General features: G+C 36.8%; 1 protein-coding gene and 1 non-coding gene across 5 annotated transcripts in view; one reads left to right on the top strand and one right to left on the bottom strand.

The window, feature by feature from the left end:
• The window catches only part of LARP4 (La ribonucleoprotein 4), a 70013-nt gene that overhangs the window by 36644 nt on the left and 11119 nt on the right, over window positions 1–22250 (bottom strand). For 2 of the 4 annotated variants that reach the window (XM_040234052.1, XM_040234055.1), the window contains exons 2-5: window positions 11180–11327; window positions 10133–10285; window positions 6034–6109; window positions 343–479 (exon numbers count right to left, since the gene is read on the bottom strand). In XM_040234052.1, coding sequence (XP_040089986.1) covers window positions 343–479; window positions 6034–6109; window positions 10133–10285; window positions 11180–11327 — 514 coding nt within the window. Of the gene's footprint in view, window positions 1–342; window positions 480–6033; window positions 6110–10132; window positions 10286–11179; window positions 11328–21604; window positions 21654–22250 lie in introns of all 4 variants that reach the window. The other 2 variants (XM_040234054.1, XM_040234053.1) reach the window with 2 other exon arrangements.
• Window positions 10482–10554, top strand: TRNAG-CCC. The gene has a single exon. It is a non-coding gene; the product is annotated as a tRNA-Gly (tRNA).

The raw sequence follows: 22250 nt of genomic DNA, 5'->3' as shown, positions 1-22250 counted from the left end.
AGTTCTGTATATGTAGTATGTCTATCAGGTTATGCCATGAAGTTTACTTCTTACTGTTTTCAAGAAACACAGTGCTTTAGAGGGTGGGATAACAATACATAAAGCATTTTAACAGCCAAAAAACCTGAGGTTTAATTGCTTATACCTGAGTAAATGGGTATCAAGATGAACAACCAAGGTACAGAATTGATATAGATATGTATCAATCAATAAAAACAGAAAAATTATTAGTACAGAATAACAAAAAACATGGAGTTAAAAACAATTTTCTATACAATCAGAAATCAAAAGAATATTTAATTTTTGATTTTAAAAATAAAGTAAAAGGTATGATTTACATACATCTCAAAACTTCAAGAATTAAGTCAGGGTCTGTGGTCAGTTTTTTAATTTCTTCCATGTTAGCAACTGTCCAAATTGGGATGAACTGATCACTGTCCATTTGAGATATCAGGTAAAGATCCTTTGACAAATTTTCTCTGAAAGGAATAAGAGAAGTACAGTCCTATAAAACAAATAAACTTTAAAAAGCACCTAAAGAAAAGAGATGCCTTATTTACTTTTATCACTAAATCTAGGAAAACAAAATTATACTATCAGAAATAACAAGGTAAACTATGAAAATACATAATATGCAACAGATACATTTTAACAACTTCTGGCAAGTTTCTGGATCCCTAAATACACTGGGTCCAACAGTTTTGAACAAGGGAGTTTATCAAATTATACTGATATGCAAAAAGGCTTAAAGTGTATCAAAATATTACATACAGTTTTGTTCCATCATACTTTATCACTGATGTCAGAACATGTATATGGAGAATACAGTGTAAGCCATGAGTTGGATCATGAGGGACTTTAAATTTTTTAATGTTTTTCATTTTCAATAGGTACATCTGACTTTTAAATTTAAATAATAAAACTAAAATAACAAATTTAAATCATTTTAAATTAAGACAAAAGATTCTGTCTCATACATTTTTAAAAAAGGAAAACACACTCTTACACATAAAATCCTGTTTAACAACAAACTGAAGGAGAATCAAATTGTCTTATAATTTACATTAAATCTTTGAAACAGTATGGTTATAGATAGCTAGAAATCTTTGATTAAAAATCATCTCAATGACCACCCTATTTAAAACTAACACCACACAAGCACTCCTGTTTCAACTCCTTCTACTTTTATCCATTCCACATTGCAGGTGAATTCTTTACCATCAGGGCCACCAGGGAAGCCCAAAAATACTGCAGTGGGTAGCCTATCCCTTCTCCAGGGGATGTTCCTGACCCAGGAATCGAACTAGGGTCTCCTGCATTGCAGGCAGATTCTTTACCAGCTGAGCTAGTAAGGAAGCCCACTCTTTGCAACTGTTTGGACTGCAGTCCACCAGGCTCCTCAGTCCAAGGGGATTCTCCAGGCAAGAATACTAGAATGAGTTGGCAAGCCTTCCTCCAGGGGATCTTCCCAACCCAGGAATCGGTCTCTTACGTCTCCCACACTGGCATTCGGGTTCTTTCACCACTAGTGACACCTGGGAAGACTTAGTGCCTGGCAAAGAGTAGGGTCAAGGCCTTTACATTCAAATTATACTAAAATTGGACTTCCCTGGTGGTACAGTGGATAAGAACCTGCTTGCTAATGCAGGGGACATGGGTTCGATCCCTGGTCTGCAAAGATCCCACATGCTGTGGAGCCCGAGTGCAACCACAACTACTGAGCCCGAGTGCTGTCACTACTGAAGCCTGTGCTCCAGAGCCTGTGCTTCACAACAAGAGAAGGCACCACAATGGGAAAGCCACGCAGTGCAACAAAGAATAGCCCCCACCTGCCGCAACTAAAGAAAGTCCATGTGCAGCAACAAAGACACACACAAACCAAAATAATCAAATAAACATTAAAATTTTAATTAATAAATATTAAATAAAATCATTTTAATTTATTATTTAATAAAATTAATATATTAAAAATTATACTAAAATAAGAGTATTAATCACTTTAAGGTTACAACTGTCAACAAATAGCGGTTATTTGTCTTGGGGGGAAAAAGAATACAGAGGATAACAGTGACAAATTCACTTCAGCACAAAAGAAAGGACATTAGGACATACTGTCTTATTCCTTAAGAACCTGAAAACAAGACTACTGTAAACATGAGTACAACTAAAAGGCTGTATTCTAAATCGACTGCGACTTTCAGCAGGTCTATTCTTATAAAACAGAATGGCATATCCTTAAAGAAACCGTACCTTGTCAGAAGTTAAGTCAAATTAATAGATATATAACATCTAGGATTACGACTAATACCTAATATCATTCAGTCGCTCAGTCATGTCTGACTCTCTGACTCCATGAACTGCAGCACTCCAGTCTTCCCTGTCCTTCACTACCTCCCGGAATTTCCTCAAACTCATGTCCTCTGAATCAGTGATGCCATCCAACCATCTTATCCTCTGTCATCCCCTTCTCCTCTTGCCCTCAATCTTTCCCAGCATCAGCGTCTTTTCCAATGAATCGGCTCTTCCGATCAGGTGGCCAAAGTATTGGAGCTTCAGCACCAGTCCTTCCAAAGAATGTTCAGTGTTGATTTCCTTTAGGATAGACTGGTTTGATCTCCTTGCTGTCCAAGGGATTCTCAAGAGTTTTCTTCAGCACCAGTTCAAAAGAATCAATTCTTCACTGCTCAGCTTTCTTTATGGTCCAACTCTCACATACATACATGACTCTGGAAAAACCACAGCTTTTTCGGACCACTGTGGGCAAAATGATGTCTCTTGCTTTTTAATACACTATCTGGATTTGTCACAGCTTTTCTTCCAAGGAGCAAGCGTCTTCTAATTTTGTGAATGCAGTCACCATCTGCATTGATTTTGGAGCCCAAGAAAATGAAATCTGACACTGTTTCTAGTTCCCCCCATCTATTTGCCATGAAGACATAGGACCTAATACCTAATATGTTCATGACTAAATCTAGTATGTCTCAGTGGCAAGTTTGCTGAGCTACAAATCTCAAATGCCCAGGCAGTTTGAACTGTTTCGTAGTTCTGAGTAGAATGTGGCAGATCATGATAAGCTACAGCTCATGTTGCAACAACTAAAAAAGCTTGGGTAGATTACCAAAAAGTCATGTTTTTGGTGATAAAGGAGAGCTGTGGAACTACAAGGACAAAATGAAATTCCAGGAAGATGATGTTTCTTTTCCGAGGATATGTACAGATCCTGGACCAGAAGGAAAGCAGAGCTTTATCTCAGGCATTTGCACAGCTAATTTTCCTCCATATGACATTTATTGAGTTCTAAGGAGGAAGATGGGAGGCTGGGAGCCAGGCTGAAGAAGCAGAGTAGAATCTTTGTGGTCCTGTGGCAGTCCCAGTAGAAGAAGGAACCCTGCATCAAACCTAAGATAGGTCTTCTTGATAAGACACCTGCCAGATTTTGAAGCTGTACAGAATAAGAGGCTAAAGAGATCATCTCAAACCTCTGAACAATGGAACTAAATCTCCCTTGGTGTTTCAGGACTGAGCTGACAGAAATCAAAAGCCTAAGAGGGTCATGACAAAAGAACAGAGATAAATCAGAGGTAGAACAAGTGTATTTAAAATGGCTGCTCAGCCCTGACTCAGCTCAATTCCTGACTAGATTAAAGAAATCAATCTGCTACTGCCAACCAGAAGAAAGCTCAAACCTTGTCTAGAGAGAAAAATTATGGCACTTGCAGCTTCTAGTTTCTTTTTATATGGTGTGGCCAGCATATGTAGTGTCCAAATTATAATCAAAATGCCTAAGACATGCAAAAAGGCAGAAGTTGTGAATAGAGAATTAAGAGGAAAAAAACCTCAAGAAATATAGGCAAAATGATCCAGTTAGTAGGCAAAGATTTTAAAATAACTACAGTAAGTATGTTACACAATATGAATTGCATCACAGGCGCAAATGACTAGAGAAAAGCCACAGGTCTTTTATAGAACTAGGGCCTATTTAAAAAAAATAAAAAAATAAAATAAAATTAAAAAAAAAAAAAAGAACTAGGGCCTATACTAGACTACCAAGGCAAAGAATAAAATGGAGAAGAAAAGGGAGATATTCAAGATGAATCAATTAAACCCAAGTTAATATGTATTCTATATAAAGAAATAAACAAGTCTAACAAAATCCAGGTTGCTAGCTTAAAAAACTGGTTTACTAGTCCTCCTCTGAAAAACAGAAGACATTACATTGCAAGAATATCCAACCTCTATCTCTTCTGGAAAGGGAAGTTCTACGAATTGAAATTTTATACATCTAAGCTATAAATATACCTACATAATTCTGAATTCTTATCTGTAAATAAGACATCTTAAAATGTTTGCCTTTCCCAAGAAATAATTGGCAATATAAATTCTATACCCCTATAAATAAAAAGAGAAAAATTCTATACCCATCTTATCAAACAATCTTAAGTCATTAAAAAAAGAATTCCATGATCAAATGTTGTAAGAGCAAACTACTACAACTATAATTAAGAGATAACTTAAGAACCCTAAAAATGAATATGATTTTATATGAATATGAAATATCCAACTGAAATTTCATTATTTTTCTACTGAGAATAGATCCTTTACATATCCAATTGGATACTACATCTTTAAATCTAGTTAAGAAATACACTGAAGAATGATACCAAAATACGTTACCAAAGGAAATTTAAAAAACCATTTTTCCATTCTATTAGGTTGGTGGCAAAAGTAATTGTGGTTTTACACTGTTGAACTCTGCCATTTGATATTGGAATACATTCTTAAATGTGGTTATGTTATACATCATTTTAATGCACATTTCTTGCTTTATATTTTCTTGCCAATGACTTATTATTTGCCATGTATTTTATACTTATTTTAGACTATGGAAACGATGTTAGACAAAATGCAAACTCAAGGGATTTTCTTGGGTTCAAAATGGGTTATAAAGCAGTGGAGACAACTCGCAACATCAACAACACATTTGGCCTAGGAATTGCCAATGAACGTACAATGCAATGGTGGTTCACAAAGTTTTGCAATGAAGAAGAGAGCCTTGAAGACAAGGAAGGCAATGGCCAGCCATCTGAAGTTGACAATAACCAACTGACAGCAATCATCAAAGCTGATCCTCTTACAACTACACAAGAAGTTGCCAAAGAACTCAACATTGACCATTCTACAGCCATTCAGCACTTGAAGAAAACTAGAAAGGTGAAAAACCTCAGTAAGTGGGTGCCTCATGAGCTGACCAAAAATCAAAATAATCGTCATTTTGAAGGGTCATCTTCTCTTACTGTAAGCAACAATGAATCATTTCTCGATCAGATTGTGACATGTGATGAAAAGTGGATTTTAGATGACAACTGGCAACCACCAGTTCAGTGGCTGGACCGAGAAGCAGCACCAAACTTGCACTAAAAAAAGTCATGATCACTGTTTCGTTGTCTGCTGCCAGTCTGATCCACTAGCTTTCTGAACCCCAGTGAAACCATTACATCTGGGAAATATGCTCAGTAAATCTATGAGATGAACCAAAACTGCAAAACTCCTGCAGCCGGCACTAGTCGACAGAAAGGGCCCAATTCTTTTCCACAAAACCTGACTGCACATTGCACAACCCACCCTTTAAAAGTTGAATGAAATGGGCTACAAAGTTTTGCCTCATCCACCATATTCACCTGATTCTTGCCAACTCACTACCACTTCTTAAGCATCTAGACAACTTTTTGCAGCGAAAATGCTTCTACAACCAGCAGGAAGCAGAAAATGCTTTCCAAGAGTTTCTCAAATCCCAAAGCACAAATTTTTACACTACAGGACTAAATAAACTTAATTCTCATTGGCAAAAACGTGTTGATTGTAATGGTTCCTATTTTGATTAATAAACATGTGTTTGAGTCTTGCTATAATGGTTTAAAATTCATGGTCTGAAACCAATTAAGTTTGTACCAATCTAATATTTCATTGGTATTTTACATATATTAATCAAACAATTTAAAAGAAGAGAATGTCAATTAAAAAATGATAATGTACCGTGAGAAACAGAATTCTAATTGTTTCTTTAAACACTCTTTTAGTTCTTCTGTAGAAATTGCTGAGTTGCTTTCTCCTGATGGTAGAAAACAAGAGAGAAAAAGTTAACACCTAATTACCACAGGTAGTAAACTCTACATATTGCTGTTTTAAGAATAAGCCACAAAGTATACACAAATTAAAATCACCAGAAAACTGTTTTTTCACTCTTTTTTAGAATTCAGATACACATGGTCTAATAAATTCTTTCAACTTTTCTATTCTTGTTTGTTTAGACAGATTTCATTTCAGTTTTAAAATTATGTTTTATCAAGCAATTAACAAATCATCAGTAACACTAAAAGCACCTGAATACCACTTTGTAAAACACAGTCGTCAATATTTAAAAAATGTGATAACTACTTACTCCTTTAATGAAAACTCAAAGAACTAAAGTAATAGTAATCTAAATTTGAAGACAAGAACTACACAAAGTGGGATATATATATATATGGCTCCACATTTATATTACTGGTAGTAAACCTGATGTGAGTCACACTCCTTAAATTTCTCTCTCTCAATACACTTGTGGTACCCAAGATGTATGTGCGGGGGGAAGGGAGATGGATTGGGAGTTTGGGGTTAGTAGATGCAAACTATTATATAAAGAATGGATAAACAAGGTTCTACTGTACAGCACAGGGAATTATATTCATTATTCTCTGATAAAACATAATGGAAAAGAATATTAAAAAGAACATATATTTATGTATGTATTTTGCTGTACAGCAGAAATTAGTAACACTGTAAATCAACTATACTTTAAGAAAAAAAAAAAAACCTACTTCTATCTTTCTATACTCTTTTCATTGCTTAATTTTAGAGCACTGTATCTTCCTAGGAATATTTAAAGCATTCAAATGTCCAAAGGATTGGACCAACTCTCTAACAGCCCTCTATGCTTTCTATTATTTAAACCCAGACCATGATTTTTCAGGACTAAAGCCTGGAAAACCATCAGTTCTTATTAGAGTCTTACACAAACCACCACCTGCTAAAATCATATGATATGTCCTCTTTTTTAAAAGCACTAATGATTAAGTAGGCTAATTTCCTTTAAATACACAGATAATAGGATATATGTAAACAAACATTTTGTGCATGATTTTACCACTACTTTGTCTTATTGCAAGACTCAAAGTGTTATTAGATATTAATTTCATTAAAAATAAAAAGCATTCTATTTCCATGTAGTATATGCAACTCTTCTAACACAAAATTCATCCACCAAAATGCTTAAGCTTTCAATATCATTATAGCAAACCTTTAAAAATTCAACCGGTTGCCACTTCATTTAAACCAACTCTATGTTCAAAATGTAGCCAGTGGATAAGTATTTTACAACATGAGGGAGTAAAACCTAATCAATCCTTCATTATTATATGGAAATACCATCCCATTTTACTTGAGGAATCAACTTTCAAGCGGGCTGACCTGAGAAATCTAATTCAGGTATTTATAACAAACTGAGGACAAAGGTTTACAGACCTTGACTAATGTTCAGTTCCGTTCAGTTTTCAGTCATGTCCAACCCTTTGCAACTCCATGGACTGCATCACACCAGGCTTCCCTATCCATCACCAACTCCCGGAGCCTCCTCAAACTCATGTTCACTGAGTCAGTGATGCCATCCAACCATCTCATCCTCTGTCGTCCCCTTCTTCTACTCTCAACCTTTCCCAGCATCAGGGTCTTTTCAAATGAGTCAGTTCTTTGCAGCAGGTGGCCAAAGTATTTGAGTTTCAGCTCAGCATCAGTCCTTCCAATGAATATTCAGGACTGATTTCCTTTAGGATGGACTGGTTGGATCTCCTTGCAGTCCAAGGGACTCTCAAGTCTTCTCCAACACCACAGTTCAAAAGCATCAATTCTTCTGTGCTCAGCTTTGTTTATAGTTCCAACTCTCACATCCATACATGACTATTGGAAAAACCATGGCTTTGACTAGACAGACCTTTGTTGGCAAAGTAATGTCTCTACTTTTTAATATGCTGTCTAGGTTGCTCACAACTTTTCTTCCAAGGAGCAAACGTCTTTTAATTTCATGGCTACAGTCACCATCTGCAGTGATTTTGGAGCCCAGAGAAGTAAAGTCTGACACTGTTTCCAGTTTCCCCATCTATTTGCCATGAAGTGATGGAACCAGATGCCATGATCTGAGTTTTCTATTTTTTTTTACTTTATTTTACTTTACAATTCTGTATTGGTTTTGCCATACATTGACATGAATCCACCACGGGTATACATGCGTTCCCAAACATGAACCCCCCATCTTAGTTTTCTGAATGTTGAGCTTTAAGCCAACTTTTTCACTCTCTTCTTTCACTTTCATCAAGAGGCTTTTTAGTTCCTCTTCACTTTCTGTCATAAGGGTGGTGTCATCTGCATATCTGAGGTTATGGATATTTCTCCTGGCAATCTTGATTCCAGCTTGTGCTTCATCCAATCCAGCATTTCTCATGATGTACTCTGCTTATTAACATATAAGTTAAATAAGCAGGGTGACAATATACAGCCTTAACATACTCCTTTCCCGATGTGGAACCAGTCTGTTGCTCCATGTCCAGTTCTAACTATTGCTTCTTGACCTGCATACAGATTTCTCAGGAGGCAGGTCAGGTGGTCTGGTATTCCCATCTCCTAAAGAATTTTCCACAGTTTGTTGTGATCCATACAGTGTTTTGGCATAGTCAATAAAGCAGAAGTAGATGTTTTTCTGGAATTCTCTTGCTTTTTCGATGATCCAGCGGATGTTGGCAATTTGATCTCTGGTTCCTCTGCCTTTTCTAAATCCAGCTTGAACATCTGGAATTTCATGGTTCATGTACTGTTGAAGCCTGGCTTGGAGAATTTTTGAGCATTACTTTGCTAGAGTGTAAGATAAGTGCAATTGTGGGATAGTTTGAGCATTCTTCGGCATTTCCTTTCTTTGGGATTAGAATGAAAACTGACCTTTTCCAGTCCTGTGACCACTGCTGAGTTTTCCAAATTTGCTGACTAATGTTAGCAAATCAGTAAAGGAAATCAGTCCTGAATATTCATTGGAAGGACTGATGCTGAAGTTGAAGTTCTAATGCTTTGTCCACCTGATGCAAAGAACTGACTCATTTGAAAAGACCCTGATGCTGGGAAAGATTGAAGGCAGGAGGAGAAGGGGACAACAGAGGAAGAGAGGTTGGATGACATACTGACTCAAAGGACATGAGTTTGAGCAGGCTCCAGGAGTTAGTGATAGACAGAGAAGCCTGGAGTGCTACAGTCCATGGGGTCGCAAAGAGTCAGACATGACTGAGCAACTGAACTAAACTAAGTCAGCAACTAAACTAAACTGAACTAAACCAAGTCAGCAACTAAGCAGTGATAGAAATGCCTACTCCCTATTTCACTTATTTTCCAAAGAGACTGTTTGGAAATTAGAAAAACAAAATTAGGTAATCAGGGTCTATGGTCTATTTTTAGTTTCCTTTAAATTTTATCCATTTTAAATCCAAGCAACTACTAACCTATGCCAACAAATGAATGTGGAGGGGGAAAAAAAAATGATTATCTCACAAGTTGAACTACAACAGAACTATGATTTAACACAACCCTTTTCTCAAAATTAATCCCATACACGTACACAAACAACACACATATATAATCTCAAAATTAATCCCATTTTAAATGCATTTCTCCTTGACAAAAGTGATGGGAAAATTGACAGAGCTTGCACTGACAAGTTCTGTCAAGTCCCACTAATAGACCAAGAAACTTGGACTCTCTGAAAGATTGTAATTTAGGTCTCTTTTAACTATGTTGACTGTTTTTTTCCTTTCATTGTTAACTTCACACTTTCTTTCAATAAGATCTTTAAAATAAATATATTTTTAAATTATAATATTCATGTTTGACCATTTTATTTGTAAAAATTGGCTAATATCCCATTAATATAAACTTCTTTTGAAATAATAAAATAGACTGATCAATGCTACTATTTACTAGAACAATGACAAAGAGACTGGAAGGGAGAAAAGACTAGCACACTGCATTCTCATTTTACCAATAAAATCATAAAGTTTACCAGAAACATCATATATTTGATAATTCAGATCTTCTGGCCCCAAAATCATTCCATCAGTTGATTCTTCAATGCCTGTAATATTTCTTGTGGTTTCACAAGATGAATACATTACTTCATATTCCTTACACATATCATCTGCAAGTTCTCTATTACCTGTATTAAAAAAACATACTGAAAGTAAATAGTAATTCTTTAAAATCCTATCTTTAGGTACTCCAGGCACTATAACAAGATTTCAAAGAATTCTATCAAATGGGAAAATGTCCATATGGCTTTAAGTAAGAACTGTCTTCAACAGGACGTAAGCTTGGCCATTACAAACAAGCTAAAATGATTAACAACTGGGGCTTCCCTGGTGGTCCAGTGGTTAATACTCTGCACTCCCAATGCAGGGGGCCCAGGTTCAATCCCTGGTCAGTGAACTAAATCCCACATGCTGAAACTAAAGATCCCATATGTGGCAACTAAGACCCAGTGCAGGCAAATAAAGTTAAAAAAAAAAAAAAAAGGATTAATAATAGCGTAAGGACTTCCCTGGTGGTCCAGTGGTTAAGAATCTGCCTGCTAGAGCCCACATGCAGCCAAATAAATAAATAAATTTTAAAAAACAGCCCAAACTTACACAGTACTATCTATGTATATGACAACTTCACATACATTATTTACTTAATTCTCAGAAAATCCAATGCCAAACTATTATTGCCAATGTTTTACAGATGAAGGCAACAGGCATGGAAAGGTTAAATCATCTGCCCAAGATCAAACAGTGAGTAAACAGCCCTGTCAATGATGGTAGATCAAAACTAATTTAAAAATACCATATTATACATGGGTTAAAACCTGAACCCAAAGATACAGCTGCTCTCTGAAATTAGTGACAATCTATTCATACTGGATATAAATGAGAATGGTATACAAACTACATGTTAAACATTTATAAATATATCTTATCAAATAATCAAAGGAGGTACCCCGAAGTTCTATAAACTGGTTGGTCAAATGTTTAGCCAAACTGTGATGCATTCTGATGAAATATTTAGGACTTACCCTCAGGAAGAGACCCTGATGTAGCTGCTGTTTCATGCCAAGAGCTTTCAGTTCCATGAGCTATTGGCGTAGCATCAGTATTTCCTGGAGGTATTTCTTGCCATACTTTGGCATTAGGATTTAAACCAGTTCCTTTAGATGTCACCTGCTAAATAATCATAGGATTCATTTGTAAATTTTAAAAGTTAGTGCATTAAAATTACAAATTTAGATTCAATAAACAATATTTTAAAGTTTTTGGCTCAACTTGAACTATAAACCGTTTAAGCAGATGAACTTGAAATGTTTATATATAAAATTTAGCTACCTGTACAGTAAAAACATCTCCATAACATACTATTAATATAGATATACTGCTTAACCCCAACCTACTTGCAAATATTATGGTTAAAACTATGCACAGTATCTTGGCCATGTGCGTTATCAAGAGCAATTTTTCAGAGTAAATTTTTATTGCCATCTAACTCGTGACAGAGACCTTCAAGTCTGAATGATTCTATAAGTGGAAACTTTTTTCCAAGTCAAAACCAGCATTCTGCCTTACATTAGAATGCACTATTCCATCTGTCCCTTAAGTGTATATTCTTAACGTCTAAAACAATTATTTAACATATTACCATCTAAAGTGATCATTTGCATACATCACCTAATCTCTCTCTCACACACACACACACACACACAAAGCAGAAATGGATCATGGAGCGAGGGGTGAGAGAGAAGAGTATTCAAGAGGTGGAAGGAGAGGAAGCAGGATGCACAAATACATTTCTCTCATCGCATTCAACCAAACAACAGGGCTGATCCTTCTCAAGTACACTAATGATCCTCCATAGAATTCACTCCTTTTCCAGAAAGTTACTTTTGTCTTCTCAACTGTAGGCCCCTCTCCTGGATGGCAAGTACCAGAAAGTACAGCAAGGAAGCTTTATGATCTGCAGATACAGGGGATTTGATTTTCATAAAAAAAAATAACTGGCACACACTGAGCCATTTATCAGGACACTGTCATAAATTCTACTTAGAGTTCTTACAACCTTGACTCATGTGGTTTAGGCAGAGGTGCAAAAACAGCCTTTAGTATCACCAACACCAAAATATAACCAACCAAAGCAGAGCTCTGGCTAGAAGAGTTGAAGAGCCTCAGAGAGAGCTGCTGAGAAGGCTCAGCTTCTGACAGGCCTAACTATACTTCCTGTAATTATATACCATGAAATTCCCCCATACCCTTGAATCTAATAAACTGATTTTTCACTTTGAGTGAGTTTCCATACTTTGCAACTAACATGGCTAACATAACTTGAATGTATGAACCAATGAAACGTTTAATTATACTCCACAGCTTGCATGTATTTTTGGGTTCCTTTCACATATCAACTGAAATTCAATCTGGAAAAAAGGAGAATGCCCAGACACAATGCCTTTTTCCATGTCAAGGTTCACTTGTATCTTGGGAACAGGGCTGGGCCTTGAAATGTTGGTGTTAGTGGACATTATTTTACCACTGACACTGTTTAGAACTGTATATAAACATCTGGCTTTTAGTCAATTTTATTATTATTTTAAAATTCTCTACAGACAACACACCCCCTTCCTGCATTCACCAGGGCAGTAGCCTCTCACCACTTAGCCTTTGGAGCAGAAGAGACTGAATGTGATTTGGGAATTTTAAGTATAGCTTAATTTCTGACTGATGGCAGAAAAGAACCATGAAGAGTTTGTGACAGCCTAGCCTTCCTGCCATGGGAACAACATTTAATTTCATGTTAAGCATTCTGACAGAAGAAAATTTATTTATTAATACATACTTACCCTCCCCTCCTTTTACTCAATTCTGAAAATACCAATTATGTCCCTACCCTCCAAAATGGCAAATAATAAAGACTATGGTTCTCAGAAAAATAAAACTCTTAAATCTTGATAATAAAAGAGTAAAAAATTCATTTCATGAATAAAACCTGTACATGAAAAATATACAGTAGAGAAGCCATGTATCCACTAGAAATACCCTTAACTAATAGAACGGCTGCAGCTTTAGTAAAGCAAAATAGGTAACAACTATAGATAACTACATGCAAGAGTTGAGGCTCTAGAATCACATATTCAAAACCTAGCACTGCTGCTAAGTCACTTCAGTCGTGTCCGACTCTGTGCAACCCCATAAACGGCAGCCCACCAGGCTCTGCCGTCCCTGGGATTAACATTAACGATTGTGTGATTGTGGGGAAATTTCTTAACTCAATTTTCTCAACTATAAATTGAGGTAAGAATTCCTTATTTTAGAGACTTCCTTGGTGGTCCAATGGTTAAGAATCCACCATGCAATGTAGGGAACAGGGGTTCGATCCCTGATGGGGAAACTGGGATCCCACAGGCCATGGGGCAACTAAGCCTCTGGCCACAACTTGAGAGCCCACAAACCGCAACTAGTGCTGCAGTGAAAGATCTTGCGTGGCGCAGCTGAGACCCAATGCAGCCAAACAAAGAGGTCTGCTTAAAACAACAAAAAAAGAATTCCTTATTTTAAGAACTAAATATTAACAATGAAAAGCAATTGATATGTATAAATACTCCATATTCTTTTTTACGAAGCATATTGATTCTGAATAAAAGTAATTTGGCTGTCTCACCCTCAAAAGAATACTACGCAAACACTAATGCATTAATCAAAATAACTGTGAGGTGTGTTCAAAGTTACCTGTTTACATAAATGTAAATTATTATGTCATAGAAAATTAGCTTTAAAGAAGCAAATGCAAATCACAAGAATGGCTGACTACAGAGTAATACAAAACTGCAAAAACAACAACAAAAAAAAATGAAAATAAAGACTAGGAAAATAAAATTCTAAAAAAACCTCACAAATGCACACAAATAGGAAAATAAAGTACCATTTTATGCTTATTAGATTAGCAAAGCACTTAAAAATAATTCCTACCTTGGCATAAAATTTCCAAACTCATTATTTTACTGAAGACTATAAAATGGTGCAACTTAGCTTCCCACATCCTAGTATTATTTATAAGAGCCAAGAAATGTAAATAACTCAAAGTCAAACAAAGGAGCAAAACAGGAAATTAAAACACACTCACTAGATAAAGTGAGTTACACAACCACTCAAAGTTATAAAGAAGGAATCCCCTGGCAGTCTAGTGGTTAGAACTTGGCACATTTCTTTCACTGCCAGGGCCGAGGTTCAATCCCGGTCAGGGAACTGACATCCCCCAAGCCATGTGGTGAAGTCAAAAAAAACCCCCACAGAGCTTCCCTGGTGGTTCAGTGGTAAAGAATCTGCCTGCCAAGGCAGGAGACACAGGTTTGACTCCTGATCTGGGAAGATCCCACGCTGAGGAGCAACTAAGCCCAAGGGCCACGACTACTGAGCCTGTGCTCTTGAGCACGGGAGCTGCAACTACTGAGCCCACAAGCCCTGAAGCCAGTGCTCTGCAACAAGACAAGCACTGCAATGCAAAGCCAGGGCACCGCAACTAGAGACTAGCTCCCTCTTACACAACTAAAGTCTGTGAAGCAATGAAAACTCAAGAACTGTCAAAAATAAATAAAACAAATAATAAATAAATGAAAAAGAAACACCTCAACAAAGCTGTAAAGATACACTACCACATTTATTAAATCTAACGGAGGGTATTAATACATCACAAAAAATTGCTATCTATTAAACCATGACACATCAAATATTGTATTGATAAATTGTGAAAAATATCAAAATGGAAAATGATTTCACACAATGGAATAGAAAAAACATCTCCACCACAGTAACAAAAGCAAACATGTTAAGCAATTCTCTGGGCTAGGTGCTATACTGAACACATCTATGAACTCACTGACTTCTTCAGACAATCCATAAGTACTGGTATTTCCCTCTTACATGTTATCCTATATGAGAAATAACATATCCAACTAAAGATACACAGAGATTAAGTATGGAGTCTGTATTAACCTACAATGATTACAAGTCACAGATTATTACAGTTGTAAAAAATCACATAAACATGTGGACATGGACTAGGAGGAAACACGCTCTGCTACAAAAACTAGATCAGGGGTATTTTTCCTCCATAAAGCATTTCATTAACAAATTATTCATGGGACTTCTCTGGTGGTTAAGGCTCTGCGCTCCTAGTGCAGGGGCCTGAGTTCAATCCCTGGTTGGGGAGCTAGACTCTACATGCCACAACTAAAGACCCCACATGCTACAATGAGGATCAAAGATCCCAAGTGCCTCAACTAAGACCTGGAGCAAATAAAAAATTAAAATTAAAAAAAAAATCAAAGCATTCACTAAAATGTTGCATTGTTGATATTTGACAGCAAACAACAAAATTCTGTAAAGCAATTATTCAATTAAAAAATAATTTAAAAAAAATGTTGCCTTAAGTCTAAGTCATAAAAAATATGAAACTATAAAAGATTTATTACATCCATTAAGGATTTTTCAAATCAGAGTATAAATATCAATGGGGAATCCTCTGCTAGTACATTATCATCAAAGATAATTTTGTGTCCTTTGTGCCTGCATATATGTAACATATATTCAATGTTTATTTAAATTTCTATAAATTTTGACCAATTATCTTTGATCATCATTCTTTTTTTGCATTTCAGACGTTTCTTCTGGATCATTTTCCTTCTTCCCCAAGAACATCATTCAGAACTTAAATCTCTCTAGGCACATAATTCCTCTTCAGCACATTAAAGACTAGGGATCGAACCCAGGGCCCCTGTATTGGGAGCATGGAGTCTTAGCCACTGCCCCACTGCCTTCTATTTTGGACTAGTGACAGAATTCAGTCACTAGTCTAGCTGTCATTCCTAATCTCTCTTTCAACTCTGGTGCTTAACCCTTGTCAATGGTGTTTTGCTATCATAAGCCTAAGTGTGGAATTCTTTATTATTCTACTTGGAGTTCACTGAACTCTTTGAAATCTGATGCATCTTTCATCAATTCTGTAAAATGTTCAGTCATTTACCTCTTCAAATTTCCTCTCCACCAACTTCTCTATTACTTCCCTGCAATCCCAAGAAAATATTCTATACCTTCTGATCTTGTATCCCGCCTCTCTTTGTATCAATTTTTCTTTCTTATTTTCCACATCTTTGTCTTCCTGAGAGATTATATTCTGAGCAATTTGAGATCTTGCTTCCAGTTCATCAATTCTCTCTTCAGTTGTTTCTAAGATGCATCCAACTTGTACAGTAAGTCTCTAAGTTCTTCCTACATTTTCATTTCAGAAGTTCCTTTTGGTTCTTTCCTCAAATCTATCCGATCAATGTTTTGTTTTTTGATCACCCTTTCAGTGTGTGCGTGCGCACTCAGTTGCTCAGTTGTGTCCAATTCTTTGCAATCCCATGGACTGTAGCCATCTCCTCTGTCCATGGAATTTTCCAGACAAGAATGATGGAGTGGGTGGCCATTTTCTCCTCCAATCCTTTCAGTACCTTCCTTCTTTTTCTGGCCATCCCACCACAACCAGATTGAACCCGGGCCTGTTGCAGTGAAAGCTCAGAGTTCTAATGACTGGACCACCAGGGAATTTCCAGTAGCTTCCTTCTTTTAAACATTCTAATTATATAGCCTATATCTGATAATTCTAGTATGTGTAATATCCAAAATCAAAGGGTTTGAGTTTCTGTTTTTTTAAATGCTAAACCACGTTCATTAAGACTTATGTGTTTTGTGATTTTGTTCCGCATACTCGTTTTCCTTGAAACTTTATTTGTGAGAATTTTAAAGGTTGTTTAAAATGTGCTCTTCAGGAGAGGATTTGTTTTCTTTCTGTTGGATGACTACACAGTAAGACTATCAATCTGGTACCACTTAAATTTTTCTTTAAAATCTATCTATCTGGCTGTGCTGGGTCTTATTTGTGCCAAGTGGAAGCTAGTCATCTGAACAGGGATCAAACCCAAGGCCCGTGTATTGGGATCATGGAGTCTTAGCCACTGGACCACAGGAAGAGTTCCCATGACTTAAAGTTTTCAATATGGGTTTTTAGAGAACAACAAGTAGTGGGAATTTCAGCCCCCACTGAAATTTTGCATCAAAGAGTATTTGTGGTTAATATAAGACCCCTCTTTCCACCAACCCAGAGCCATGACTAAAGCTGACCAGTTTTCTTTTTCTCTGATAAAGCTTGTTTTTTTCCCTTAGTGTGCTGTGTGCTTCAGTGAAAGATCCTGTCTGGTGCAGGTAAGACCCAATGCAGCCAAACAAACTGGAAATAGCAACCCACACCAGTATTCTTGCCTGGAGAAGTCCACAGACAAGCCTGGTATTCTACAGTCCATGGGGCTGCAGAGTCAGACACAACTAAGCACGCACATAAGCATAACACAACCATGCCTGCAGGCTTGGGGTAGACAGGGTCAGATATAATCAAGTTTGAAGTTTCAGGGCTTCCCAGGTGGCGCTAGAGGTAAAGAATCCATTTGCCAATGCAAGAGACTTGGGTTCATTCCCTAGTCCAGGAAGGTCCCACAAGCCAAGGGGCAACTAAACCCATGCCCCACAACTACTGAGCCCATGCTCTAGAGCCTGCGAGCAGCAACTGCCAAAGCCACTGCGATGAGAAGCCCTCGCACCACAGCGAATAACAGGCCCCACTCACCGCGACTAGAAAAAGCCTGTGTACAGCAACCAAGACTCAGAACAGCCAAAAATAAATCTAAAAAAAAAAAAAAACCAGAAGAAGAAAGTACTAATATTGGTACTTTACAGCTAAACTGAAGAGGAATTCCAACAATTAAAAGTCAACTATTGTATAACAGACAAAAATTAACTTTACTCTGCCACCTAGTAATTACGCAGTTACTGATCTCAGCTTCCTTGTTTTAAAAAATGTACCAAAACTCCTTATAGTTTTTACAAACCTTGGACACTTACCTGTGTCTTGGTCACTACTTCTCTTTCCCTCTTACTATTTGTACATACTTCTAATCTGTTACCACTGTAACAGTTTACTGTTTTTTTACAACAAGGCAGTGGACTCAATCAAGAAAGGTCGAAGCTGGGTCACCCTCTACTATTTCAGCTATTAAAATAGACCAGGCTGAGAGTAGACTTTCAACTGTCTATCTGAATGGAATTGTAGAGACACAGGTGCAAAAAAAGAAATTAATGTTTAGACACTGTATTTACCCTTCTGATGTGACAGAAAATCAGAGTTGATACAATCTTCCTTTTTCTCATATGCCTGTTTAAAACAGAATTGGAGTGCTTCTTGGCTTATGATTTCAAGGCTGACAAAGGCTTTCACAATAAACATCAAAACCAATAACAAAATGTCAAACCTAGCAAGGGAGCAAAAGGATCTTTGAAGTAGCACCAAAGATAAACAACCAAAGCAACATCTTAGCTTAGAGATGTTAATTGACAACTGTTTCATATCGTAATTAGCTCAAGGAAAAGAACAATCAATTTCCTTACAGTACCACCAGCTAGCCCCAACAGGCCAGGTACACAGATAATTTTTAAAAACCTCTATGGAGGGCTTCCCTGGTGACTCAGTGGTAAAGAATCCGCCTACCAATGCAGGAGACACTGGTTCGATCCCTGATCTGGGAAGATCCCACATGTCACAGAGCAACTAAGCCTATGTGCCACAACCACTGAGCCTGTGCTCTAGATTTCAAGAGGCACAACTACCGAGCCCACGTGCCACAGCTACTGAGGTCCGAGCGCCCTAGAGTCTGTGCTCTGCAACAAGAGGAGCACCGCAAGGAGAAGCAAACACCCCGCAACTAGAGAAAAGCCCACGCAGCATCAAAGGTCCAGCAGAGCCATAAATAAATGAGCAAATAAATAAAAACTATATTCAAAATAATTCCATGAAACCTTCCTGACAGTTAAGACTGAATACTTCTTCCACAGCAGGCAGTATAGGTTCAGTCTCTGGCTCAGGAACCAAGATCCCACATGCCTTGTAGCAGGGCCAAAACAAAGAAACAAAATCTCTAATTCCCTGGTAGTCCAGTAGTTGGAACTCTGTGCTTCCCCTGCAAGGAGCACAGGTTCAACGCCTAGTCAGGGAACTGGGATCTCACCAGTTGAATGGTGTGGCAAAAACAAAAACAAACAACAAAATACACCTCTAGGTAGCAATTTTATTTTTATTTTTATTTAGGTAGCAATTTTATAAAGCAAGTCATCTTTACATTTGCCCCTATGCAGACTGTGAACAGTGCATGCTTATTAGTATTCAGAATCCACCCTGGATAAATTAGACAGCAAAGTAAATAAAAGGTAGTGTCCCTGTCACTGGAAAGGCTGAAAAATTAGATGCAAAGGTAATCTCACTCAAAACAATGTTGCTGAAGTGGCTTGATAAGGAAATCACTATCCATGCCACCATCAAGTGGTAAATGCCAAAAGTCAAATCCATCACAACTTTTATTATTACCAATACCAATGTTACTTCTCCATCAGAAACTCAACCTTGCAACTATCAACTCTACTTAACGCTGACCACCTCTACTGCCACTCCTGACTACAAAATGGAAGTTAAGAATAGAAACCTCATTTCCCCACACTATATATATTTTCAAGTAGAAGACACCTGTAGGTGTGGTCTAACTTGCAGCTCTTAGTAACATGCCTGCATCCATCTAGGTATAAGGGAATCCTGGAATTTGAGTTTTGACTAGTACGTTCACTGGAGAGGCCTAACTCATTATGTAGGCATTTCTGCAAATATAGAAAGCTATTCAAGAACTGGGAGACCCCAAATATGACAGAGAGATTAAGACTAATATTTAACATACAAGATATTAATATATTGTCCCATATATACTTATTTATAAATAAATACACAATATTGGAGAACTATGATTTTAAAAACTTACCTTCTACTTACTGATGAGATGTACTAGTTCATTAAGCATTTAATAATCACTCAAAATAATTAACTAGATGCCTTTCAGCAATATACTACCCATAAATCTGATGTCTCCCTTGCTAATGGTGTCAAGAATAACCAAAGTGTGAGGCCTATGGCATACAGACAGCAGTACACCTGGGCATATTTATATTTTTCACCAGCCTAGTTTTACACTCGAAAAGCCATTAATGTATACAAGAAGACATATACAAGAATGTATATTGCAACAATGATCCCATTAGTCAAAGACTAAAAACCACCTAAATGACCATCTCTAGACAAATGGTTAAATAAAACGCAATATATTTCATAACACAGAATACTACAAGAAAAAAAAAGGCAGGTCTACATACACCAATGTGAAAAGTGCTTCAAGGCATATTGTTCCAGGAAAAATTCAAGTTGCAAAACAATAAGTATTTTTAAATTTATATTAACAAACACATAAAATCATTGTACAGATAAGCTATATTAGTATGTAAAAACAGAAAAGGTCTGGAAGGTTACTATTAACTGAAAACTAGTAAAAGATCTGCCAAACACAGAAGATGCACTAAGCAAGCGGGAATAATCAATCACAATATGTGAATTTTAGGGAATTCCCTGGTGGCCCACTGGTTAGGACTGTGTGCTTCCACTGCACGGGTGCAGGTATGATCCCTGGTTGGGGATCCTACAGGTCACGCATCACAGTTTAAAAAAAAAAAAAATCCGCAACACCTATGTAAAGCAATCTGTCAATACTGATGTGAAAAACTTTTAAAACATATGAGCTACCACAGTAAATGTTAGTCTAAGAGCTTCACACCCAAGAATGTTCTTTACAGAATTACTCAACATAAAGAAAATTTGGAAACTGACAATGTCCATCAAAAAAACAAGTTGATGTGTCTTTCTATAACAAATAATCTTTAAAATGACACAATAATGAATCTGACAAGTCAGTTTAACAAGAACAAAGACTTATTTTTCCATTTAAATTCTAGATAACCACCTTTGACTCATCTTTTGACTACGGTTTAACAAAGAACTCCGTAAAAGTCCTTACCTCTCCCACAGAACTAGAAATAAGCCCATGAGGCTACACGGTTATATAAAACATCTATTAAAGGAGGTAAATTATCTAAGTGCATGCTGAAACTATCTGTCAACATACACATATGTAGCACATGAGCACACACATACTCACAAACCACCACAAAAATATTTAAATTGTCAGTTTGTAAAACTAAGAGATCAACACCTCTATTTCTAAGCAATACATGTTATTACTGAATAAGCCAAAAGCAGTCTTCATCACTGACCTATTTTATGCTAGTTCCTATCTAGGGAAAGATACAAATGAAAGGAAAAAGGAAAACATCAATTTCTTGGCAAAACGATACCCTCCGGTCAGAAGAGAGCAGTTTTAAAGGTTAACAGAATCAAGAGTTAGGAAAAAAATCACCATAAATATGGCAAACCCATCTCTGTGGTCATACACAGATTTGACCACATATGTTTGGTCAAAACATAGATTTGTTTTACTTACCTATTTACTATCAGAAACAGAAATCCCATGCCACTTAACCCTACAAATGCTGAAAAACAGAAATAAAGTAAATAGAATGATTAAACTTATTTGCCTCATGGCAGATCAATCACCTAGGTTTAATTTTTACATCTCCAGTACTGAGAGGACCACAAAACTACAAGTACATTTCAAAAAAGAGAGAGAATTCCAGCAGTTTCAAGTCTGTGCTTCCACAGCTGGGCGGATGGGTTCAATCGCTAATCAGGGAACAGAGATCCTACAAGCTGCACAGGTGACCAAAAAAAAAAAAAAAAGACAAAACAAACACCTGTCATTTCATCCAGCATGAAACTTCAAAGTCCTATTAGAATAAGTTTAGGGCATTTTATAAAAAATAAAAATGAAAACTGGGAAATTTTCACCCTTCTCACAAGGATAGTTACCATTTATCAAACACTGAATTCATCTTCGTAACAACTACATTAAATTTTATCATCTACATTTTTCAGATACAGAAACTTTACCTAACTGTAATCTACCCAGCGTTATACAGCTAATAAAGACAGAGCCAGAATTTGAACCTAGGCTGTCAGGAGAGTACCACTACACTACAGCAGCTCTTAGCCACTATACTATAGTGCCTCAGAGAAAACTTAAAGACAAA

This window comes from Oryx dammah, unplaced genomic scaffold (assembly GCF_014754425.2).
Source record: "Oryx dammah isolate SB20612 unplaced genomic scaffold, SCBI_Odam_1.1 HiC_scaffold_29, whole genome shotgun sequence".
NCBI classification, from domain to species: domain Eukaryota; kingdom Metazoa; phylum Chordata; class Mammalia; order Artiodactyla; family Bovidae; genus Oryx; species Oryx dammah.
The sequence above is the reverse complement of the archived record's forward strand: the minus strand, read 5'-3'. Positions and strand labels throughout refer to the sequence as shown.